The sequence below is a fragment of the Oryctolagus cuniculus genome, chromosome 1, assembly GCF_964237555.1.
Source record: "Oryctolagus cuniculus chromosome 1, mOryCun1.1, whole genome shotgun sequence".
Classification (NCBI taxonomy): domain Eukaryota; kingdom Metazoa; phylum Chordata; class Mammalia; order Lagomorpha; family Leporidae; genus Oryctolagus; species Oryctolagus cuniculus.
Genome location: NC_091432.1, coordinates 67,857,787 through 67,884,797, shown reverse-complemented (window position 1 = coordinate 67,884,797; position 27,011 = coordinate 67,857,787). Strand labels below are relative to the sequence as shown.

At 39.3% G+C, this 27,011-nt stretch overlaps 1 protein-coding gene across 2 annotated transcripts in view; it reads right to left on the bottom strand.

Annotated features, from left to right (window-relative positions):
- The window catches only part of ACER3 (alkaline ceramidase 3), a 158,150-nt gene that overhangs the window by 43,503 nt on the left and 87,636 nt on the right, over positions 1-27,011 (bottom strand). For both annotated transcript variants that reach the window (XM_008263677.4, XM_008263685.4), the window contains 3 exons: positions 21,982-22,063; positions 17,531-17,566; positions 851-909 (listed from right to left, as the gene is read on the bottom strand). In XM_008263677.4, the coding sequence (XP_008261899.1) occupies positions 851-909; positions 17,531-17,566; positions 21,982-22,063 (177 nt within the window). The remainder of the gene's footprint in view (positions 1-850; positions 910-17,530; positions 17,567-21,981; positions 22,064-27,011) is intronic.

Here is a 27,011-nt window from a genome sequence, read left to right as displayed (position 1 = left end):
ATATGGTTCCATTTAAACAACATTCTTGAATCAACAAAACTATAGAAATGGATTAGTGACTACCAGGGATTAAAGACAGGGAGTGTGGGGTGAGGTAGAGGTGGGATGGAATTAGGTGTGGCTGTAAAGGAACACAGGGATTCTTGTGATGGAAGTGTTTTGAATCTTCACTGTGTCATTATCAAATCCTGGCTGTGTAATATAGTATAATTTTCCAAGATGTTACCACTGGAGAAAATTGGTAAAGGGTACAGAGGATCTCCCTCTACTATTTTTTACAAATGTATACATTTCTACAAAGTTAGAAACCTAATTAAAAGATTAAAAAACAAACCTACATATCATTCTATATATTAATTGAGCACTTGCTGTATGGCAAGGTCATATTTAAGATATATCTTCTCACAAGCATTAGTTTTTAATGCTCTTTAACTCTTAAAAATTATGCCCATTTTCCAAATAATCTTTCCTAGAATCCAAATTCTTTGTGATGCTAATAGCTTATCTTTAGAGGTTTTATATAAAAGGCGTTCTCTAGTCACGTAGGTTTGAGAAAGATAAAAAGTTTTACTGTAGCATTTTTCAAGGTCTTTATTATATTACGAACATTATGAATATTTAAAAAGAGGCCATTGTGTACAGTTTTTTTCACATTTCTTTAGTTTTGGAACTCACATGATATTAACTTGCCTGATCCCTTATACTTTACCAAAATGAGTGTTGGATTATAGTTTTCTATCAATATCTCTGCTGGAGTAAAGTTGTGTGTGTTCTTCAACTTAGGGTATAGGTTTACTGTTAGAAGACTGAATATGCTTTAATTATAGTATTGACGATCCAAACTACTTACCACGTAACAATATAAATTGATCGCAGGACTAATGTGAAAACCAACATTCCATACATGACCTGAATAGGAAAAAAAAAACAAGTTAGCACAATCATTCTTTGCCAAAGTAAGTATATTTTGCCTACCAAAACAGCCCTCTATATTCAATGTAAACATTTATTATCTGTACATTTTAAGTAACAGAATTTTTGAAAATGTTTAATTATGTAATTGAGTCATTTTAGTGTCTGAGGGAAAATTAAAGGTCTGTTCATAATGAACAATATCAGAAGTACAATTTCAATTTCAATTCTGACTGGTTACATGAAATTTTAAATATTTGCCAAAACCTGAACAAATTTTATAATTTTGCCCCACACTAGTTCCTACCCTCCTCTTGAGCTTTGCTTTCAATGGTTCCCATTTTACAAGAACATATATCTAACTATTTCGACTCCTCTCCTAAATGTCTGTATTCATATGCATTTTTCCCTTGTGTTCTTTCTCCCATTCTCAGTCTCCAAAAAAAGAGGTGCCCACTTCCTGACACAGGTCAGCCTATCCTCCTGTGCTCTCTATCTTCCCATATTTTCCTAGCCTTCTCTTCTTCATTGAGGATGGATGGCTATTACTACATGGAAAAGTGAACCTAGTGGGAGCATTTAATTTGCCCTAGTGTAAAATATTAAATACAAAAAATTTTCACAAGATGCAAAACATAGTTTTACAAATATTTACAAAGTCAATAATTGCAAAAGCACCACTCAGGTGAAGAAAAGGATCTGTTTATAGTCCGGAGATGCTCTGAGCATCTCTTGTCAGTTAAATCATCTCCCTTCTTAGAGAAAACCACTTTCCTGACTTTTATAATAAACCTTTTTTTATATATTTTTTTTTGACAGGCAGAGTGGACAGTGAGAGAGAGAGAGAGAGAGAGAGAAAGGTCTTCCTTTGCCGTTGGTTCACCCTCCAATGGCCGCCGCTGCAGCCGGCGCACCGCGCTGATCCGATCGCAGGAGCCAGGATCCAGGTGCTTTTCCTGGTCTCCCATGGGGTGCAGGGCCCAAGCACCTGGGCCATCCTCCACTGCACTCCCTGGCCATAGCAGAGAGCTGGCCTGGAAGAGGGGCTACCGGGACAGAATCCGGTGCCCCGACCGGGACTAGAACCCGGTGTGCCGGCGCCGCAAGGTGGAGGATTAGCCTATTGAGCCACGGCGCCGGCTCTTTTTATATTTACTGCCTTAAACTGCTTACCTAAACATGCAGTCCTAAAAAATTGTTTGTGTCTGAATTCTAACAGAATTTTAATTAAATTTTTAAAATTATAATAGAATATTCTATGTATTTGAATTTTTGTCTTTTTATGATTCTATTATATTATTGTAGATAGCCATGGCTTATTAATTTTTGATGCTACATACTAGTTACTTGGATGAAAATTCCATTCCATTCCATTCTTTTGTTGACAAACATGTTTCCAGTTTTCACCACTATGGGTATTTTTATTCACACTGTAGTACAAATACACAAGTTTCTCCAGGGTATGTTCTTAGGTATGTAATTGCTGGGTGAGGATATGTGTGTGTGTGTGTGTGTGTGTGTGTATACTTGTATTATCAAAATGACTAAAACATCAAACTATTTTCTAAAGCAGTTATACCAGTTTATAATCTAACCAATGTGTATGAGTGTCTCTTCTGCTCAATAAGAAAAATACATGAAACAGTCAAATTTCTAATATTTTGACTATCTATGTAGATTTTATATGTATTTCCCTGATTACATGCCAAACATTATATTTTGTTTATTGGTCATTTGTTGTCCTCTAGTATGGATTACATGTTTAAAAAAACTTTTCTATTCAGTTGTCTGACATTTTCTTTTTTTATAATTTTAAAAATCTTTTAAAAATTGAAAAACAGTACACATACATACATAGAAAAGTACTCAGAACATACACAGTTTAATGACTATAGTAAAACAAATGTTTTGGGGTACAGTGTTAAGCTGCTGCTTGCAATGCTGGCATCCCATATGGGCTCTGGGTTGTGTTTCGCTGCTCCACTTCTGATCCAGCTTCCTGCTAATGGCCTGGGAAAGCAATGGTTAATGGCCCATATACTTGGTCCCCTGCCACCCATATGGGAGATTCAGATGAATCTCCTGGCTCCTGGCTTTGTCCTCGCCCAGCCCTGGCCATTACAGCCATCTGGGGAGTGAACTAGTGATAGAAGTGCTTGCTCTCTCTCTCTCTCTCTCTCTCTCTCTCTGTCTTTCCCTCTCTCTGTGATTCTTTCAAATAAATAATAAATCTTTTTTAAACAACAAATATTGTGGCAATTTTTGACTGGTAGGTCAAAAAATGGAACTTTGAGTCATAGCATAAGTACACTTAACACATCTCAAGTCCTAGACCTCTTGCCCAAGGTTTACTCACTATTCTGTCCTCTAATATTAGAATCTAGTTTAGTTTTTCAACTTCACTATAAATGGAAACATACAGTATACTTTTATCTGTGTCAATCTTCTTTTACCTAATATTATATTTGTTAGTCCCATTCAATTTGTTATGTGAGCTATGGTATATTAGTTTTCACTGAGGTATTTGATTATTTGTACATATTTTATATATCCTTTCTACTACTAATGGACATTGAGGTCTAATTCTAAACTAGTTATGACAATTCTGCTACAAACTTTTTAATATGCAATTTTGGTATACACATGCAGGGATTTTTATTGGTTATTTGCCAAGGAGCCAAACTGCTACATTATCAAGGATGCTTAAGTTCAACTATAGTAGTAAATGCAAACTGTTTTCCAAAGTGGTTACAGCAACTTATATCCTCGCCAGCAGTACAGGAGGGTTACTCACATGCTTACCAGTCAGTAATGTACTATAAAGTCGTTTTGCTGGTATGTAGTGCTATCTCATTATGTTTAAATTTTTCATTTCTTTTAAAAAATACTTATTTATTTGAGAGGCAGGGAGAAAAACAGACAGACACACACGCACACACAGAGAAATACAGAGATAGAGATACAGACAGAGACAGTAATCTTCTATTTGCTGGTTCACTCCCCAAATGACTATAATATTTGGGGCTGGGCCAGGCTGAAGCCAGGAGCCAGGAACTCAATATAGGTCTCCCATGTGGATAGTGGGGATCCAAGTGCTTGAGTCATCAAGTCATCACCTGCATAACTTTGGTAACTAATGAGATTGAGTACTTTTTCATATGTTTATTTGCTATTTGGATGTACTCCTGTGAAGAGTCTCTTTAAAATTTCTTGCACATTTTCTATTGGATCTTCTACTTTATTTTTATTGGTTTATAGGAAATTTTTATATCTATTAGCATTTGCTTGATTATATATTTTGTGAATGTCTTATTTTACTCTGTAACAGATTCTCACTCTCAATGGTGGCTTCTTAATTTTAAGATAACTAGTTACTGTTGACTGTGTATCATAATAATGGAATGGCTATCCATTTATTTAGGGACTCTTTAAGGCCTCTAAATATGTTTTATAATTTCTTCCATATACAGGACTTACACATTCATGTTGGATTTATTCTTAGGTACTTTATAACTTTGGAGGATTATTGTAAGCGATATTTTTTAAAATGTCATTTTCTGTTTGTATATTGTTTGTAAATTCTGCATCTTAAAAAACTCTTCTAACTCTAATAACTTATCTATATATCCTTTAAATTTTCTATACAAACATTTGTGAATATTTAGTTTATGAATATTGAGGATGAACTTTTCAATAATTTTTATTTCTTTTTCTTATCTTACCTTTTTCTTACCTTACCAGCACCTTCAGAAGAATTAGTAATAACAGATTATCATTTCATGCCTAATCTCAAATGAAAAGCTACAAATCACTCACCATTAAATATGTTTAATATAAGATTTTTATATTTTGAAATAATGTTTATCAGGTAAATTAGTCTCCTATTTTTAGTTTGCTAAGATATTGCTTCAAGTCATGAGTTGATATTCTTTAGCACATACTTTTCTGTGTTTCTTGAGATAATTACATAATTTTTGTCCTATAATTTTTTAAGAAGATCCCAACACTGGTTAATAGTCTAATCAACTTTATATTCTGGGATACATTCAGTATAGTCATGATATTTTATTTTACTTTTTATATGGTAGACTTAGTTTGCAAATGTTTTGCTCAGGATTTCTGCCTGCAGTTTTGTTGTTGTTGTTGTTTGACAGGCAGAAGTGGACAGTGAGAGAGAGAGACAGAGAGAAAGGTCTTCCTTTTACCGTTGGTTCACCCTCCAATGGCCACCGCAGCCGGCGCACTGCGGCCGACGCACCACGCTGATCCAAAGCCAGGAGCCAGGTGCTTCTCCTGGTCTCCCATGGGGTGCAGGGCCCAAGCACTTGGGCCATCCTCCACTGCACTCCTGGGCTACAGCAGAGAGCTAGCCTGGAAGAGGGGCAACCGGGACAGAATCCGGCGCCCCGACCAGGACTAGAACCTGGTGTGCCGGTGCCATAAGGCGGAGGATTAGCCTAGTGAGCCGCGGCGCCAGCCCTGCCTGTAGTTTTAACTCTTTCATGCTGTCCTATTGATATTAAGGTCTTGCTAGCCTCACAAATAACTTGATATTGCCCATTCTGTACTCTCCATGAGAATATGTATAAGATTGTGATTATTCCTCCATTTAATGTAGGGCAGAACATTCTAGTGAAGTCATATTTATAAGGAAGCTTTCTGATCACTGATTCAATTACTTTTAATGGTTATAGGAAAATTCCTATAGGTTTTCTATTTCTTACTTTAATGAAGAAAACAGGTTTATTTCTCTTCAGAAAAATCAATGCTAGAATCTTTTCTATTACAGTGTTTCCCAACCTAGTCTGAGGCTGAATAACTTCACAGCAGCAGCTCTGGAGAGGCACCCTTCCTCCCGCCTCAGCACTCCCATCACGGAGCACCTGTTGCTAAGGATTAAGCCAAAGATTTAGACTTGGATGCCCGTAGTTGACTTCACAGTCTTCAGACTTTCAGGTCTGGCCTGTGAAGGACACATCTTAATCTGACGGTGACAAAATGAGGGCTTCAGAACCATTTATTCCAAATCCCCTCTGCAAAATAGCCCAAGAAAAAAGGATAAGTATTTGTGTACCTCAAGGCTAAGGGCCCCACAATACTTAGCGTAGTACCCCTGGTCTAACTGCTTCCCATGGGGCACTTCCTCCCCATCTCCTGAGTTAGGCACAAAGATGCCAACACTCTCTCACAGCCATTAACACTTTCACACTTTCTTTAAGAATTTCAGATGATAATGCCTGTGTGGCTTAATTCTTCCTTTTGTATCTAGGTAAGATTGTTTTTTCCCCATATGAATTTTTTTTTTTTTTTTTTTTGGACAGGCAGAGTGGACAGTGAGAGAGAGAGAGAGAGAGAAAGGTCTTCCTTTTGCCGTTGGTTCACCCTCCAATGGCCGCCGCGGCCGGCGCGCTGCGACCGGCGCACCGCGCTGATCCGATGGCAGGAGCCAGGAGCCAGGTGCTTTTCCTGGTCTCCCATGGGGTGCAGGGCCCAAGCACCTGGGCCATCCTCCACTGCACTCCCTGGCCACAGCAGAGAGCTGGCCTGGAAGAGGGGCAACCGGGACAGAATCCGGCGCCCCAACCGGGACTAGAACCCAGTGTGCCGGCGCCACAAGGCGGAGGATTATTCTAGTGAGCCGCGGCGCCGGCCTCCCCATATGAATTTTTTATGTCCTAGTCTAGTTCTAAAAACTATGAGGGGCCAGCGCTGTGGTGCAGTGAGTTAACACCCTAGCCTGAAGCGCCGGCATCCCATATGGGTGCCGGTTCGAGACCCAGCTGTTCCACTTCCGATCTAGCCCTCTGCTATGGCCTGGGAAAGCAGTAAAGATGGTCCAAGTGCTTGGGCCCCTGCACCCACATGGAGACCTGGAAGAAAGCTCCTGGCTCCTGGCTTTGGATCGGCATAGCTCCAGACATTGTGGCCAATTGGGGAGTGAACCATCGGATGGAAGACCTCTCTCTTTCTCTCTCTCTCTCTTTCTCTCTCTCTGTGTGTGTGTGTGTAACTCTTTCAAATAAATAAATAAATCTTTAAAAAATTATGAACACATTTAAATTAAAATTTGAAACATCAGTAATAAAAAGTAATGACATCAGAGCCCAAAACCATAGCATAAGGCAGTCAACATTCTACACCTCACCTCTCCCAACTCTTTCCTTGCTCAGGAAGACACAGAGCCAATGGAAAGCCACTCCAAGATTATGTGCTCATCCTGGCAGTCACATTTCAAAACAGCAACCTAAACCAACACCAAGCTGGGCTGTGCTCTCCAGAGGAAATACAATAACATTTCTAGGCAAGGCAGCCCATAGTGGGCATGTGGCTCCCTCAGACAGCAGAGAAATCAGGAGATTAACATGGAAATCTGTGCTTTGTCTGGATATCATCAAGAATTTGTTGCAGCTCCTCATTTTCAAACTGCCCCTCCAGGCTTGGGAGCAGCACATTGGACTCTGCAATCTCTAGACAAACAGGCCAACTCAAACTTACGAAGCTTCTTTTGGAACAGCAAATTACGGACACTGGCAATGGTCTGTGTTTGAAATGACTGAAATGTGCTGTGTGGTCAAAGACATGAAGACCTCTGACAGTTCCGTTCATCCTCTGCCCTCTCACTCTGCTGCTTTGGATGGTCCACAAGCGTATGCAGAATTCAGAAGTGTCTCAGCTATTTCAAATGCTTTGGGAACGATGAGCTGTGTCCGTGAGTCAACACCACCAGCTGCCATTGCTGTCTTGCTTATTACATTTCTACAGGTTATACATTTTTTAAGGAATCTACTTTAAAAAATAAATTTTAAAACTTATTTGCACAAATTTATCATATTCCACTAAATTTCTACACACAATAAAATGTACAATCTTTTCAGTGTATGGTTCAGTAGTTTTAAGCATGCTCACGATGTTGTGAAAGAGCCTTCAACTCCCCTTTCATCTTCGCTCCAGACCCTGGTAACCACCATTCTGTTTTGTGTCTCTATGAATTTGACTGCTTTAGATACCTCATGTAAGTGGAATCACACAGAATCTACTCTTTGGCTACTGGCTCATTTCGCTTAGTATAATGTCCTTAAGTTTCATCCACGTCGTAGCATGGGAGAGGATTTCCTCCCTTAAGACAGAATAACATCCTACTCTGTGTGTACACAGGTACATTTGATTCATCCATTGAGCTACTGGTAGATATTGGGGTTGTTTTCACTGTTTGACTATTATGGTATTGAGGAAATGTGGGTATGCAAACAGCTTTTTGAGACTCTACTTTCAATATATTTTGGTAATCTCTTATCAAATAAGATTTTCAAATGCTTTTCCCCATTCTTTAGTTGCCTTCTCACTCTTTTGAATGTGTCATCTGCTGTGCAGGCTTTTAAAAATTATTTTTTATTTATTAGAAAGAGTAAGCTCTTCCAGAAACTAGGAAACACTGAGCAAACTATTTATTTAACAATGCTGACTCTCAGTTATCTCACCTATAAAGTGAAGATAACAAACTCTATGCAGCTTTGTTGATATTTTAGTAAAATAACAAGTAAGTCAATCTACATAAACAATGTGACTAGATATACTGTAAGAAGACATATAATATCTAGCTCATATCAGATATAGTACTAAAAATGCCACTTTCCACCCTTTTTCAAATATGCTTATGTTAGTAGTTTCCTTACTCCCTAATTTGAAATAAAATGGAACAAATGAAACACAATAAAATCTAAACAAATCTGTTAACATTCTTATTTTTCAAATTTACATGATATGCTCCTTCTTGCAAACCTTGAGGGTCAAATGAGAAGGAAGAAATATTTATACACGGATATGTCATGTCAAGAAAAAACTCTTTTAAGCAATAATCCTTAGGAGACATCTGTTTTGGCAAGATTTTAGCAATAGTGTTCCCTGAGACATCGGATGAGATCTTATCTGAGATATTCAATTACTGATTTGTTCAATAATCTGATTAAACAGGATTAACTTCTTAAACATCCCTTTTAATTACTTTTATGGATGCTTTTCTTTTTTATCTCACTTAAGATATAATGGTGCTCCTATTGAATGTTCCAGCTATGTGATTTGGACATTACCCTTTGCAAGGTCAAATTAAATAAATGGCATTTAGTTCTCATTTGATCACTTCAGATTTAATATAATAAAGGAAAACTGCTATCAGTATTTTCCTCCTCAGAGAAGCTAATCTGTTTATTGAGACAAATAATCCTGGTTGTAGCAAACACTTTAGGTATTAACCCTATCCTTCTAATTTTTTTTTACAAGATTTATTTATTTACTTGAAAGGCATAGTTACAGAGAGAGAGAGAGAGACAGAGAGAAAGAGGTCTTCCATCCTCTGGTTCATTCCCCATATGGCCACAATGGCTGTAGCTAGGCCGATCTGAAGCCAAGAGCTTCTTCCGGGTCTCCTACGAAGGGGCAGGGGCTTAGGACTTGGGCCTTCTTCTACTGCTTTCCCAGACCATAGCAGAGAGCTGGATCGGAAGTGGAGCAACCAGGACTCGAATCGGCGCCCCATGGGATGCCGGTGCCACAGGTGGGTACCTAACCTACTATGCCACAGCACTGACCCCTTTTCCTTATGAATTTATCTGACTACTTATCTCCCTGGACCCAACTCATATACCTCCTTTCAGGAGCTTTCCATGGTTATAACAGGCAGAAACTTATAAGTCACCTTACATACAATAGGCAGAGACTTACAAGTCACCTTACACCTTCATATGCACTTTTTTTTTTTTTTTTTTGAAAGGCAGAGTGGACAGTGAGAGAGAGAGAGAGAGAGAAAAGGTCTTCCTTTTACCGTTGGTTCACCCTCCAATGGCCGCTGCGGCCAGCGCGCCGCGGCTGGCACACGGCGCTGATCCAAAGCCGGGAGCCAGGTGCTTCTCCTGGTCTCCCATGCGGGTGCAGGGCCCAAGCACTTGGGCCATCCTCCACTGCACTCCCGGGCCACAGCAGAGAGCTGGCCTGGAAGAGGGGCAACTGGGACAGAATCCAGTGCCCCGACTGGGACTAGAACCTGATGTGCCGGCGCCACAAGGTGGAGGATTAGCCTATTGAGCTGCGGTGCCGGCCCATATGCACTTTTATTATCACATTATATTATTGTTCATTGCTTGTACTTTGCACTATCTTGTATTAATTATTTTTATATTATATGTGTGAATAATATATGTTTGGGACATTTTCAGATGAGGAAATTAAGAAATAGAGACAGCAAGAAATTCATCAAGGGCCTGACATCAAGATTTCAAATTCTGAAGCCAGAGACAATATTGTGTTTCCTTCATTTCCATTACTTTTAGGCCTTGAAAGTTATTTTAAATCTTGTCATTTACAAATTTCAAAACAACTTTTCCTAGTTTCTACATATAAGAATATCAAGAGTTACATGAAAGACTGAGAGCAACACTTGAAACTTGAACAAATAGAAGATTCTCAGAAAAAGCAGTTCTCTTAAGAATGTCGTCCAAAAAAGAATAAAGAGGGTTTTTTAAAAAGCCATGCCTACAGAGTATCAATTCTAATTACTTAACAGATCAGCAATAGGATATTCTAGATTAAACATTTGAGACAAAGGCATATTCAAGTAAAGCTTTCCAGAGCAGTGAGAAATATTACAATAAAATACAATAGTGGGGTCCAGCACTGTGGCTCAGCGGGTTAAAGCCCTGGCCTGAAGCGCCGGCATCCCATACAGGCACCGGTTCTAGTCCAGGCTGCTCCTCTTCCAATCCAGCTCTCTGCTATGGCCTGGGAAAGCAGAAGATGGCCCAAATCCTTGGGCCACTGCACCCACGTGGGAGACCCAGAAGAAGATCCGGGCTCCTGCCTTTGGATCAGCGCAGTTCTGGCCATTGTGGCCATCCAGGGAATGAACCAGTGGATGGAAGACCTCTCTTTCTGTCTCTACCTCTCTTTGTAACTCTGTCTTTCAAATAAGTAAATAAATAAATAATTCTTTAAAAATATTATAAGTTTCAAGTTTTGAGCTACTATAGACTTGGAATTCATTTCAGAAAAAGGAATGAAAATTGTCTTTCCTATCCACGTTGTAGCAACTGCTACAAAACATCAGGACTGAAATAGATGTCTGAACACTAAAATGAAAGATTATTACAGTTGAAAAATAGAGCAAATATGCTCATTAAAAACATTTAAAGTATAATCAAAATAATATACAAAGATTTAGAATAATTTTGAGCTTTTTAAGCTTACTATAAATTTGAAGCACCCAAAACCCTGCCAGAGAAATTAATCATAATAAAGAATGACTAGACCAGAAAAATAATGACTTTCTGGTTATTTTACTATTATATTTTACTTGGCAACATCTATTATTAAGGGTGGTAATTGTATCATTTTACTCGTATTTTATAAACTATCAATTGTCTGGAATGGAAGTTTAGTGCAGTTGTTAAGGCGCTTCTTAGGATGTCCGCGTCCCATATTGGAGTGCCTGGGATTGAGCTCTTGCTCCACTCTTGATTCCAGCTTCCTACTAATGTGCACTCTGAGAGGTGACAGCTCAAGGAGTTGGGTCCCTGTCACCCACATGAGAGACCCGAATTGAGTTTCCTGGTTGACTTGTTCCAATCCTGGCTGTTACTGGGCATTTAGGGAGTGAGCCAGCAGATGGAAGCTCTCTGTCTCTCCCTGCCTTTCATATAAATTTTTAAAAAATTATTGTCTTATTCTGTTTTGTTTTGTGTTGCTATAACAAAATACCTGAACTGGGTAATCTATAAAGCTCACAGTTCTGGAGGTCCACGAGCATGACACTGATCAGCTCTCGTGAGGGCCTCATTGTATATAGCTTCACATGGTGAGAGCATGAGCAGGATTCAGGGGAGCCGTCAGGCCCATAATAAGCCATTCTGAGGGGGACTAACCCGGTCTCACAAGACCTCACCCACTCCCATGAGACAGCACTGATCCCTTCATGAGGAGCCACCAATGACCTATCTTCCACTAGGCTCCACCTCTTAAAGGTCCCACCATCTCAACACTGCCACACTGAAGACCATGTTTCTAATACATGAACCTTTGAAAACCCTATGATAACATGAAGTTCTTTGATCTAAACTGTCCTCATGGTTTGGTTTCACAAAAAAATTTTTTTCAAAAGATTTATTTGAAAGAATTACAGAGAGAAGTGGGGAGAGGAAGAAGGAGAGGGAAAGGGGGATGGAGAGAGAGAGAAAGGGAGAGAGAGAGAGGGAGAGAGAGAGAGAGAAACATCTTCCATCTGCTGTTTCACTTCCCAAGTGGCTGCAATGGCTGGGGCTATGCGAGGTGAAAGCCAGGAGCCTGGAGTTTCTTCTGGGTCTTCCGCATGGGTGTAGGGGCCTAAGCACTGGGGCCAACTTCCACTGCTTTCCCAGACGCATTAGCAGAGAGCTGGATCAGAAGTGGAGCAGCCAGGTCTTGAACTGGTGCCCATATGGGATGCTGGTGTTGCAGGAGGCAGCTTAACCAGCTATACCACAACACTAGCTCTTCATTTCTAATGCTCTTTCTCTGTCCTGCCTCAGCCACCTTCTTCCATGGGCACACATCCCATTCTTTCATAAAATAACTTTTTCCAGGCACTGTTCTAGGCTGTGGGGATATAGCTTCTTGCTTTCATGGAGCTTGTGTTTGTATGGGAGACAAAATAAAATACATTTGAAACACACACACACACATACAGTGTCAGGGGCTGATACATGCCAAGAAGAAAATTAAATCAGGATAACAAAATAGAGGATGGGCTGTAATTTTTGGTAGAGTTGTCAGGGAAGGCCTCTGTGCTAAGTTAACATTTGATCAGAGACCTTAATGAAGTGAAGAAATCATACAGACAGGTGGTACCAGTATTTTAGGCAGTAGAAACAAGTGCAAAAGTCTTGAATGCTTGTTATGGTGAAACATCAAGTAGAAGGCAATGTAATAAGAGAGTGAAGAAGGGGGCAAGCAGAAGGACTTCCTCCTATTCCAACATTTTTTAATAGCCACTTACTTATCAAATTTTAACATATATCATATAAATTTACTTGTTATAACTATAGCTTATTGCTCTGTATCATTTTATAGTATTTTTTCATCTTTTCTCAATGGATTAGTGCAACAGAAATCAAACTTGTCTCCTTACTTTCCCTTTCACTTCCTTCCTCAATCTGTAGGTAGTTCTCCAATGAATCCTTCTTTTTTTCTAAGATTTATCTATTCATTTTAAAAAATTATTTTTTTACTTATTTGAAAGTCAGCATTACAGAGAGAGAAGGAGAGATGGAGAGAGAATCTTCTATCTGCTGGTTCACTCTCCAGATGTCTACAATGGCAGGGCTGGGCCAGGCTGAAGCCAGGAGCCCGGAGCTTCCTTGGGGTCTCCCATGTGGGTGGCAGGGGTCAAAGTCTTTGGGCCATCTTCCACCACTGCTTTTCTCAGGCCATTAATAGGGAGTTAGATCGGAAGTGAAGCAGCCGAGATGCGAACTAGCACCCACATAGGATGTCAGCATTGCAGGCACAACAATGGTCCCAAGATTTATTGTAAAAATGTATTTGAGGAGCCACCATTTGGAGTTTCCTATTTTATCCTAAAAATTCATGTGGTCTTTATAGTCTATTCTGTAACATTCCTACATTTGTTTTAACTTTAAAAAATGTAATCCCCTACAATATGATAGAATAAAATAAATGTTGCAGGAAGACAGGCCATGTTCGCATGCAGTCAATGGTTTTATAATTCCTCAGCATGCTACCACATACCTTTGGGGGAACTTGTACTCTGGTTTCATGTGCAAGACTTACCAGTTCACACTTCTGTGCTTTAACATATTTCTTTCTGGGTGAAAGATCCTTTCTCAACTTGTCTACCTGGTGACATCTTTTCACCCTTCAAGACTCTCATGAAGCTCCTCTGAGTCATCTAAGCAGACAGATTATGCCCTTGTCTAAATTAGCACTGCTTTTACTTATATATTACAAGACTTATATATTGCAGTTATTTTTACAAGTCTCTACTCCTGATTAGCAGTGAGCTCCTTGAGACCAAGTCATGTCTCATCTGCCTTGAAATATTTATATGAATTATCATTTATGAGTGCCTACTATGTGGCAAGGGTTTTATATGCATTGTCTCATTCAATTCTCAGATAATCCTAGGAGTTTATGGGAGGTTATTATATCAATTTTAAAGACAAGGTATAACAATAGGCTCCTTGATAGTAGGGATCTTGTTATTTAATTCACTAAGGTTTTCTCCTGTGACTACCACAGTACCTGGAAAATTGAAGGCACTTAAAAAGTATTTGGTGAAAAATGAGGAAACCAAAATTTAGAGAGGTTAAGTAACTTGTCCAGAGTATATAACTAGTAAGGAAAGGAGACTAGATTTAAATCCAGTCTACTTCACTTAGATCTTTTTTTTTTTTTTTAATATTTATTTACTTTATTTGAAAGGTAGTGTTACAGAGACAGGGAGAGGCAGAGAGAGAGAGAGAGATCTTCCATCCACTGGTTCACTTGCTAAATGGCCACAATGGCCAGAACTGGGCCAGACTGAAGCCAGGAGCCAGGAGCCAGAAGCTTCTTCCAGGTCTCCCACATGGGTACAGGGCCCCAAGCACTTAGGCCATTTTCTACTTCTTTCCCTGGCACGTTAGCAGGGAGCTGAATCGGAAGTGGAGCAGACAGGAATTGAACTGGTGCCTATATGGGATGCCAGCACTGCTACACCACAGCGCTGGCCCCTCACTTAGATCTTGAAGTCTTTAATGCCTATCTCCAACTTCTGTTTCACAATTTGCTATTGAGAAAGCACACAGTAGATATCTGTTGAATGAACGGAAATCTTTTACTTTCAGTTTATTTATCTGTTCCACCCTGGAATCCCTTTACTTCTGCATTTCTCTACTTTGATTTTTAATCTCCAGGCTTATGACATAGCCACAGTGGGCATGGATTAGGCCTGGGTTCCACCTGCTTCCCTTCTTTATCAGCAAAAATCACCACTATACATACAGAAGAAAATATTTATTAATTGTAAAACACATGGATATTCTAGCAAGGGCAGTTACATTAACAGTCTTTCATTTATTATATAAACATACTGCTAAATAGGTCTGAAATACAAATAGAAAACTGATGATCATAAAATTATAAACATTAATCCAAGTTTTCAGTTTTTGTGGCTACTTTTCTTTTCTATAATGGCAAACAAAAAATTATAAAAACTGAGTGTTCATATAAATCAACTTATTTCATTTTTCACACTGGATTAATAAAATCATTCTCAATGAAAGAGTATATAATGGCATTATCCCAGTTATAACAAATATAAAGTGATCATGTCCCTTCCTGCAGTATCTACTTTAATACATTTACATTCTGCTAGTCTGGAGAAAACCAAGGCACAGAAATGAAGTTATGGAATTTATTTTGAAAAACATATTTCAGTTAAATGATTATTCCGTAGCTTGAGTTTAAAGGTAACAGGGTGGGGCTGGTACTGTGGCTCAGCGGGTTAATGCCCTGGCCTGAAGCGCCAGCATCCCATATAGGTGCTGGTTCAAGTCCCGGCTGCTCCATTTCCAATCCAGCTCTCTGCTATGGCCTGGGAAAGCAGAAGACGGCCCAAATCTTTTGGCCCCTGCACCCGCGTGGGAGACCCGGAGGAAGCTCTTGGCTCCTGGCTTCGGATCAGTGCAGCTCCAGCCGTTGCTGCCATGTGGGGAGTGAACCAGCGGATGGAAGACCTCTCTCTCTCTCTGCCTCTGCTCTCTGTGTGTAACTCTGACTTGTAAATAAATAAATAAATCTTTAAAAAAAATAAAGGTAACAGGAGAGCCAGCACTGTGTGGCGAAGATGGTTAAGCCGCCACCCACGACACGGGCATCCCATGTGAGAGTTCTGGATAGAGTTCCAAGCTCCTGGTTTTAACCTGGCCCAGCCCAGGCTGTTGTAACTATTTGGGGAGTGAACCAGTGGATGGAAGATCTCTTTTTCTATATGTCTCTCCCTCTCTGTGTCACTCTGCCTTTCAAATAAGGTAAATCTTTTATAAAAGAAAAAAAAAGGGGGAACATTTTTTATATAAGAAAAAATATATATTTTCAAAATACAGGACCTCTGACACTCCTGAAGAGTGCTTATTTATTTATTTTTGTTGGCGAGTTTGTTAAAAGAATAATGACAGGAGTCAGACCAATCTAGGTAATAATCCTGGCTCTGCCCCTTGGTAACTGTGTTGCCTGGAGCAAATTGCCTTAAAATGTAGATAATAATCTCTAATTTGTAGGACTGGTGGTGAGATCAGAAGTTTGTGTAGTAATGAGCATAGTGCCAGGCACATGGTTGCATTGGATAAATAACAGCTTTCTTTAAAAAAAAAAGTTTCTTTAATTTGAAATGCAGAGAGAGAGAGGGTAAGAGAGAGCTAGAGAGACATAGACAGATCTATCTTCCATTTGCTGTGTGATTCCCCAAATGACCACAACAATGGGGACTGAATCAGGCTGAAGCCAGAAGCCAGGAACTTCATTTAGGTCTCCCATGTGGGTGGCAGGGACCCAGCTACTTGAGCTAATCACCTGCTTGCTTTCCAGGGTGCACATTAGCAAGAGGCTGGAATAGGGTAGAGCTGGAACAAGAACCAAGGCACTCTGATATGAGATGCCTGTGCACAAAACATCTGTTCCTAAGTAACAGCTTTTTTTCATTTAAAGCCTGCAACTTTAACTCCAGTTTCTTTATGGAACACACTTACATCATCAATTTCTTTTTTTTTTAATTTTAATTTTATTTTATTTTATTTTTTATTTTATTTTTTGACAGGCAGAGTGGACAGTGAGAGAGAGAGAGAGGGAGAGAAAGGTCTTCCCTTGCCATTGGTTCACCCTCCAACGGCTGCCGCAGTCGGCGCACTGCGGCCAGCGTACCGCACTGATCCGATGGCAGGACCCAGGTACTTCTCCTGGTCTCCCATGGGGTGCAGGGCCCAAGGACTCGGGCCATCCTCCACTGCACTCCCTGGCCACAGCAGAGAGCTGGCCTGGAAGAGGGGCAACCAGGACAGAATCCAGCGCCCCGACCGGGACTAGAACCTGGTGTGCCGGCACCGCAAGGCGGAGGATTAGCCTAGTGAGCCGCGGCGCCGGCCGTCGTCATCAATTTCTATAGCAATTTCCCATGTTTGCTTCCTTCAATGTAAATAACCTCCTCCTTCAAAAATACTAAAATGTGTTGGGGGAAAATATTTAAGGAATGTGCAGTCCATCTTTTCTAGATCATAATGTCACAAAAACCCTTTTTGTGTGCAAGTGTGTAATGCTTCCTGGTTCTTTCTGCCTGTAAGAGTAATGCTGTACCTGTTTTACTGAATACCAACAACCAGCTGAATTTGAACACTGGCTATCCCAGATATATTCCTGTAACCTATACCCGGCTCCTGTAGGTACTTGAATTCACAACCTTTATTTTACACACTGAACTTTCCTAGTACATCTACCATTTCATTTCTCAAAAATTGTGTCTGCATATAATTTCTTAGAACAGGAAAACACAAGTAGACATGTATTGTTGAGCAATCAAATTGTGATAATTAAAAAAAGTTACCTGATGGAATATAGGTTCTTTTACTTTAAGGTAAACCTGCAAAATATTAGAAGAAACAAATGTGAATGAAGTGCACTATGGAGAGGGGGTACAAATCTATTCCAACTATACTGCAAATTCCAACCCGCTGCTGCCTCCCCTGCCTACTTAGGCCTGACTCTAGCCCTGTAAAACCAATCAGATTGGGTAGCATGCCGAAGGAGGGCAGGGAGCTCTGCTCAAGTGCCAGCTCTGCCACCATAAATGAAATGTTCCAAATCTGTTGTGCATTACTCTGGCCTCCTGGTCTTTGCATCAGCACCGAGAATGGACAAGGAGACATCAATACTACTGATACGTTATGCTGATAATTTCTGCAGTAGATATATTCTACTGTAGAATAAATGGACTCAGAAACAAGAATTAAATTTCAACTAATTCAGTTACTACATATCTTCAACAAATTTAACCAAAATACTTTTTTCATACATAGATAATGGAGAATAATGATAGTGAAGAATGATAAGCAAAAATATGTGTAACGGTGTAGTACATACTGGGTGCTCATTAGTGAAGACATTTAGAACCAACTTCTTGTGCTCTCTTTTGCTTCCAGAATTTTCTAACTCACATGTAGTCCTAATTACACAAACTCTAGTCTCGGGTTCCAATGTCATGAGGGTAATTACGTTCAATGGTTGTTTAAGATTTAGCATGGCCAGCGCCACGGCTCAATAGGCTAATCCTCCGCCTTGCGGCGCTGGCACACCGGGTTCTAGTCCCGGTCGGGGTGCCAGATTCTGTCCGGGTTGCCCCTCTTCCAGGCCAGCTCTCTGCTGTGGCCCGGGAGTGCAGTGGAGGATGGCCCAAAATGCTTGGGCCCTGCACCCCATGGGAGACCAGGAGAAACACCTGGCTCCTGCCTTAGGATCAGCGCGATGCGCCGGCTGCAACACGCCGGCTGCAACACGCCGGCCGCAGTGGCCATTGGAGGGTGAACCAATGGCAAAAGGAAGACCTTTCTCTCTGTCTCTCTCTCTCTCTCTCTCACTGTCCACTCTGCCTGCCAAAGATTAAAAAAAAAAAAAAAGATTTAGCATGAATGTATTCCCCTACAATGTTTAAATGGCATGGCATAGAGGAATCAACCACAATAAATCATGACTGCAATGACTATCATCACTTACAAGACAAATTCAAATTTCTCAGCCTGACATTCAAATCCTTCCACGGCTCCTGCCTTCCTGCTAGGACTCACTGCTATGTTCCTATTTCCTTCTTGTCCTAGGCTCCAGGAAGTACTATGCTTCTTTAAATTTGTGTTTCATGCTTCTGTATCTTTAAATATGTTGCTCTTTACTTTGTTCAGAAATCCTCCCCATTTGCAAATATTCATCTTTTGAGAGTCACTTCCAGCTATGCCTCCTTCTTGAAGCTTTTCTGATCTCTTCTCTATTTAGTAGAAGCAACCATTCATCCTCCTTTCTAATATCATTGTCCAGGAATAAACTTGTCATTTATTTGTTTCTCTTCCCTACAAGACAATCATTTCTTTGATAGTAAGGATTGGACTTAAATATATCTATATCCTCATATAGTAAGTAGTGATATCATAAAATTTTATATAATACTGCAATTTGGCTACAAAAGTTCTTCTTTCTGGAGAAAGTATCTACTCTTCACTATACAGAGTACAGATTATTTCCTTTAGGCACCCAGAGACCTTTAAAAATATAATGAGCATAAGATATTATATATCTACAACTCTAAACTCAGTAGGAAGAATGCTTTTAATCTGAATTCCTTATTTCAAAAATACGAATTTCTTTTTATACTGTTAGTATTATTAGATCATCATTTTTACTAATAAAACAAATGCAAAAGGTCATGTGTCTTAAATATTTATTTTTAAGAAAAATGATTATGGAATGTTTACTATTTCCTAGGTACTAGTTTTTACCACTAATGTGAAAAGTATATGATTAACCATCTTCATTTTACATACAAAGAGAATTAAAGCTGAATGAGATCAATAACTTGACCAAGGTACCATAGTTATTCATAACATTGTTGAATCCAAACTCAGATATGACTGACTCCAAAGCCTTTTTCTAACTACACACCATCTCTTCACTTACGAAAGTGTCTGTTCTTGATTCTGCTATCAATTCTTTCTTTGTAAACTTGGTTGGCCAGGCAAGCCACTGACACTCTGTGGACTTTATCCTCTCTTTTTATACAGTAACATGACTTTTTTCCTTTCTCAAGTTCTGGGATTCTCTCACTATTCACCAATACATAATTTAAACAAATGAATGTAGAAATTTAAGAAAACAATGTGGATGTATGTGTTCTTCCAACCTCTTATTTAATTCTGCTTCCTTCAATTAAATGCTAACAGTATCCTTGTTTAGGTTACCTGGTATTTTAGTTGAAAATTTCTATTAGCTCTCAATCTTCATTTCACTCAGAGAAATGTTACAATTTTCACTTCTAGAAATTTTTGACTCTGTGACATCAGGCTCTTGTAGCTTTTCTACATCTCCTATTAACTTGTTCTCAGTCTCTTTTGATGGCTCTGTTTCTTCCAAAGTGTCTGGTACTCAAATGCCAGTATTCCAAAGGGTTGTATTATTGTACTCTTCTTAATGGTCTATGTTTTTTATGTGTCAGTTTATCAATTCCTACATTGCTAGTACTATCCAATACTCTGACAACTCCCAAATCTATATCTTCAGCCCAACCTGTTAAGATTCAGATGTTACTAATGACAGCCCCTTCAACATATTGCTAATTGAGTTTATCCCTAACCTACAACAAAACACTACTCATTACCTTCCCTGCAAAAGCTGCTCGTCCATACTATGTATCCTGACTGAAGACTCAGTCATTCCAGACAACTCCTTCCTTACTCTATTTCTGCACTATCTCATCAGTGGGTCACATGTCCTAGAGATTATTATTTATGATAGATTTTTATATTCCTGCAGACCTATTACTTTAGTCTGAGTTTAATATCTTTAAAGACTTATTTATTTATTATTTCAAATATGGAGATACAGAGAGAGAAGGAGAGACACAGATATCTTCCATCCACTGGTTCATTCCCCAAATGGCTGCAATGGACTGGGCTGGGAGAGGCCAAATCCAGAAGCCGGGAGCTTCATACAGGTCTCCCATGTAGGTGCAGGGGCCCAGATACTTGGGCCATATTCTGCTGCTTTTTCAAGCACATTAGCAGGAAGCTGGATGGGAAGTGAAGCACTGGGACTTGAACTAGTGTCCCTATGGGATATACAGCTAGCACTGCAGGTGGAGGCTTAGCTTACCAGCCCCTGAGTCTGACATCTTACAAAGCAAATGCAAGTGTCCTTGGGTCTAACCTTTAGGCCCTAATTCACCCTCCACAACCAGAGTTATCTTCTTGAAACAATCTCTGATAATGTTTTTCTCTACTTTAAACTTGTTATGACTACACACTACACTGAGGATAAAAATTACAACTTTTTAAACATGGCATATAACAAAGGGTCTTTAAAATCTGGCATTTGATTAACTGGACTCATCACTGCTCCCCACTTGCATATGTTCTACCTGTATAAAATCTCTCCCAATTCTACTGGTGGTGATGATTTAATGAGACAATGAAAGAAAAGTACTCAGTATAATATCTGGCACATAGTAAGTAATTTAAAAATAGTTTACTGGGTTTTCCAAGGCTCTTTGTCTACGGACACAGAATACTCTAGAAATGCTTCATCACACTCTTGCTCAGGGGTTTGGAAAACTCCTAATCAGTTAAAATCCAGCTCCAGTGTCTTCTTCATAAAGCTTTCCTTGACTCCTGAAATAGGCTTTATCACTTTCCCTATAACAGTTCTTATCTCTCTATTCTAGTTATCATCTTTAGATCCAGTTCTTTGCTAACATATCTGACTTCTCTAACAGAATGAATTCCTCATGGATAGCAACTGCCTTTTAGTCATCGTTTTTTTTCTAGTGCATGTCACTATAGATTTTTAATAAATGTTTACTGAAATGAGCATGTTTTTTACACCTAAAAAGTGTAATTCATTTGAGGAAAAGAGCACTTGGGTAAGATCAGAAGTGACTGGCTAGCTCAACTTATTAAGAAGAGATGATCTATCAAAATAGTCACAGCAAGCCCAGCAGAGCAGAACCAATCTCTTGTTTTTAACAAATAGGAAGTAATATGTCCATCCATGATAAAAGTTAATTTTCTTGCATTGCTATTACTTTTACAAAACCAAATTTTAAAAACTTACTTCAGTTTTACAGTGAAAAAGAAAACTTGAACAGGAAACAAAGGAGCACATCTGTGAGATATTCCAGTTTTGTGCAGGAACATTTCAGTTTGAACAGGATGTAGCAAACAGTGGAAGTAAAATGTGCCAAACTCCACAAATGGCTAATTCACATACTTAATCTGTGAGAAACAAAATATGACTTACTGTGGTTACTATTAAACTGAATAGAACTAAGGCAAAAAGCAGATGGTAGTTTACAGAGTTCTTGCTCTTGAAACATTCAAACCTTTAAAAAAAAGAGAGAAAGAAATTTTTTTAGGAATATGTTACTAGGAACATAACAAATGCTGCTATATCACTCGCCTATGTGCCTCTGTGATCTAGTTGAACTCATCACTTCTTGGTGTGGTATAACTAAGCAGCTTGTTTAGGTCTGAATGAGCTGGAAGTTCTTGCAAGTCTCCCAATGTAATCTTTATCCATCAACCAAAGACACCTCTTTCCCAAGATGCCCCTGTGTCTCATCTGGAGACAAGGAGAGGCATTAGGATAGGTGAATATGAAGCTATACATGAAGTTTATGGAGGGATCATAAACTTCCCAGATGGCTTCATGCATAGTAAGGCATCATCTCCCACCTCATAAAAGATACTTGGGGTGGGGGGGAGCAGGTGGTGCTGTGGCATAGCGGGTAAAGCCGCCGCTTGCAAGCCAGCATCCCATATGGGTGCCGGTTAGAGACTCAGCTGCTCCACTTCTGATCCAGCTCTATGCTATGGCCTGGGAAAGCAGTAGAAGATGGCCCAAATCCTTGGGAGACTTGTAAGAAGCTCCTGGCTCCTGGCTTCAGATCGGTGCAGCTCCAGCCATTGTGGCCATCTGGGGAGTGAACCAGTGGATGGAAGACTTCTCTTTCTCTCTTTCTCTCTCACTCTCATTTTTTCTCTCTCTCACTTTTTTCTCTCTCTCTCTCTGCCTCTCCTTCTCTCTCTGTGTAACTCTTTTAAGTAAAATAAACAAATTTTTTAAAAAACGTCTGAGAATGGGAGAAAGTACTCTATTTTGCCTTGGACCATGGTTGGAGATGGTACTCGGGTTTCCCACCCCATTTTGTGCAACTCTCTGGCCCATTCAGAATGGGTATTTCTCTGTGTGGGGTGGCCCACACTCATATATGAATGTATGCTTTCTCTCTCATCATTCAATAAATAATGTTTTTATTTGTGCACCCATGTAATTGTCTTCACATACAATTCTTATCTATGTGTGAAATAAGAACTTGGAATAAATATTAATATGCTCCTGCCCACATTATTCCCACACATATTATTATTTCAGAAAATCTGCACTGTCGATAGCCTCCAAGAGTAGATATCAGGAGTCGTAGACATCTGACTTACATGGAAAAAGAGGCTGTCTCCTGAAATGAGAGTTTGGCAGCCAGAGATTGAATTAGGTATAGAGAGTCAAAATAGAGAAATAGGTGAACTTAAGGTCTGAGTCTGTTGTTTAGGGACAAAGTGCGTGAATGAATGAGCAGAGAAGAAATCTGCAAGGAAAGGAGATTCAAAGACTGGAAGCCATGTAGAGAGGAAGGAATGCAGCAGAGGGAGGGAAGAGGCTGCTCTTTCAGTTCTGGTGAGGTAAGGTGGTATTTCCTGCTACTGGGATCCATATAATTTTCTCTTATCCTTAAAAAAAAAGTCTTTCTTAACTCCAGCTAGCTTGAGCGGGTTTCTTTAATCTTGCAACTAGTGATCCCTAACTAAAGAACACTATTCTAAAAGTGATTTTATTGGGGCCAGAGTTGTGGTATATTAGGTTAAGCCTCTGTCTGCCATGCTAGCATCCCATATGGGTGCCAGTTCAAGACTCAGCTGCTCCATTTCTGAACCAGCTCCCTGCTAATGTGCTTGGGAAAGCAGTAGAAGATGGACCAAGTCCTTGGGCCCCTGCACCCATGTGGGAGAGCTGGAGGAAGCTCCTGGCTCCTGGTTTCGGATCAGTGCAGCTCCAGCCATTGTGGCCATTTGGAGTGTGAACCATTGGATGGAAGACCTCTCTCTCTCTCTCTCTCTCTCTTTCTCTCTTTCTCTCTCTCTGTGTAATTCTTTCAAATAAATAAATAAATCTTTAAAAAAATTTTTAAAAAGCAACACTTTTAAATGACATTTAAAGTTTTAAATAGCATTTAAAGTTTTAAAAAAGCAGTACTTTTAACTAGTATTCCAAATCACAAAAAAAACCACAGTTAAATTTAACAAAGTAGATTTTAAGACCAATGCACTGAAAACCACAGACCACCACTGGAATAAATTAAAGACATAAATGAGAAATTATGCCACAAATACGGTTTGAAAGGCTTAATATTGTTAAGATAACTCTCCAAATTGATCAATAGAGTTAATGTAATCACAATCAATATTCCTGCACATTTAGAGTCATTTTAGCTGACTAAAATTCATGCAGAAATGCCAATTACTTAGAATTTCTGAGCTTTTTGCAAAATAACAAAATTAAATGATTTACTGATCTCAAAATTTACAAAAAAGCTACAATAGCAAGACAGTATTCTACTGACATGAGGATATACACAGCAATCAAAAGAACAGAAAACAGAAAATAAATGCCAAGATAATTTAATGTGGAAACAGTAGTTTCTTCAAACCATGGTTTTAGAACAATCAGATAACTGTAGGGAAAAATCTAGCCCTTGGCCTCATCTTATATTCATATACCAAATTACTCAAAATGGTTCATGAACCTAAATGTAGAACCTAAAGTTAAAGAAACTTATAGAAAATAAAAAACAGAAAATATTTTTTGCCCTGAGTAAGATAAAGATCTCCTAGGACACAAAAAGCACTAGTGTAATTTTTTTATAAAGTAGATTTCATAAAATTTAAAACTGTTGTTCTTCAAAGGATACCTTTAAGAAAATGAAAAGGTAATTCCCATATGGAGGAAAACATTTAAAATAGAAACATCTGACATGTCCTAAATCCAAAAATACAACAAACTTTTACAATTCAATAAGAATAAGTATCAATTCAATAAGAATAACCCTAATGTTAGCTTGTAACATCCTTACAACAAGTTACTAACTCTGTGCTTCACTTTGTCTATAAAATGGGAATAATACCCATTTATCTTAGACCACTGTTGAGAATTAGAGATGCTGCAGCACAATACAAAGTCAATAAATATTTCCACTTATTAATATTCTTAATCACTTCCTTTCTTTTTTAAAAAAGATTTACTTATTTATTTGACAGGTAGAGTTACAGAGAGAGAGAGGAAAAGACAGAGAGAGAGGGAGAGGCCAAGAGAGAGATCTTCCATCCCCAGATGGCTGCAATGGCCATGGCTGGGCCAGGCCAAAGCCAGGATCCAGGAGCCAGGAGCCCCATCTGGGTTTCCCTTGTGAGTGCAGGGGTCCAAGCACTTGGGCCATCTTCTGCTGCTTTCCCAGATGTATTGGCAGGGAGCTGGATTGGAAGTGGAGCAGCCAGGAATTGAACTGGTGCTTATACGGGATGCAGGCAGTGGCTTAATTCTCTATATCACAATGCCAGCCCCAATCACTTATTTTTCAAGATTGATTTTATTTCCCTAACACTCGGGAAGAGAAAATTAGCTTGTTATTGAACTAAATGGGAAATGATCCATGAAGGAAACTTTGGACTGGAATGGTTTGTAAGCTGTTACATTGTTCTCTTCTATGTTTTTGACCAGTCAATCAAAATAAGCATATTTATGAAAGCATTTACTTTTTTTTAGAATAAGAAGTTTATACAAAATAGCATCAATTTAATAAATAAGCTCAAAGCCAAGAGAAGATAAAATGATGCAATCACTATACAACTAGAAATGCACTCCTTTTTTCTGAAGAGTTTCTATTAACAAACATAAAAAAACTTTATCTAAAAAATTGTGGCCTACTATAGAAAAAATTTTTTTAAATTTGTACACAGTCTTTACTCAAGGAAATATTACTTAGGATAATACCTGTGACACAGGGAGGTGGAGAAAGCTGAGCCACCTGGAGCTAATGGTTCCTATTATCTCAAGACCTACAGGATACTGGTTTGGTGCCCCTTGCAGTAAAGATAAGCAGACCTCCTGATCAGACCAGGCTCAGACCAGTTGAGAAGGGGCCAAATCTGAACAGCATTGTTCTATAGCTCATTATATGCCAACTGTTATACACTACCAGGCTAAATGACACAGATACCAGCTGCCAGGACAGGAAACATTGAATCATATAAAGAATGAAAAGAGGAGGAAGCTTAGACTTTGGGAAACTGCCCATCTATTTCCCAGGAAAACCATGAATATTCCTCATCTTCATTAGAACGCAGCTCTCCTTTTATTAAATGACTCACATAATGTTAAACACAGTTCAGAGATGAGGCTACATCCCTCTGTGAGGGCTCCACACCTCTGTGTAGGCTCCACTTTCTGGAGTGTGTATCTTTGCTTTCTCAACAAAACGCTTGCTGCTCGCTCTTCTCAGACTCATGCCTGAATTCCTTCTTGAAGTGAAGTCAAGGACCTGGGTACCAGGGAGCCTTCCCTATACCTCCTAGTTAAGTTTCTACCCCACCATAACATTATTTCCCTTTGAGACCAGGATGCCTTGCAGTCAACAGTTCCTCCTCAGGCTAAACTGTTAGGACCAGTAGAGGCAAATCTCATTATAATCTAATTTCCAAGCCCGATGACACAACAGCACCACAAATGGTTGACAATTACCACGATAACCACCAGAAGAGATTTTAAAAGGAAAAAAAGAAGGTGGCTCCTCTATTCTAATAATTATGTCGCCCCTTTCCCAGAAGATCTATGAATATTCTTCCCACTTATTGGCACATCCCTCCCCCTCATTCCTGTTGCCCTGCACCTATGAATCCTTAGCCCCCAGCAGTGGAGAAGTGGCTGGTGTACGAGGCTCCCACTTCTCCATTTCTTTGCCACTGAATAAAGCTCGTGCTGTTGATGCTCAGCTTTGGTTTCATCACTAGCTTTGTGACACTGAATGCACAAAGGACCCAAATTGAAGTCCCACTCCACATAATAGGGCCGCCCAACAAAGGGGATAACAAATGCAAATTATGCAATGTAAGTCAAATCAAGATTCTAACTAAATTGTTTACAGGCTTTTGAGATCACAAAAGTTAATCAACAGCATTATCATAATGTCCCAGAATTTATACTCTATTTTAATAATATAA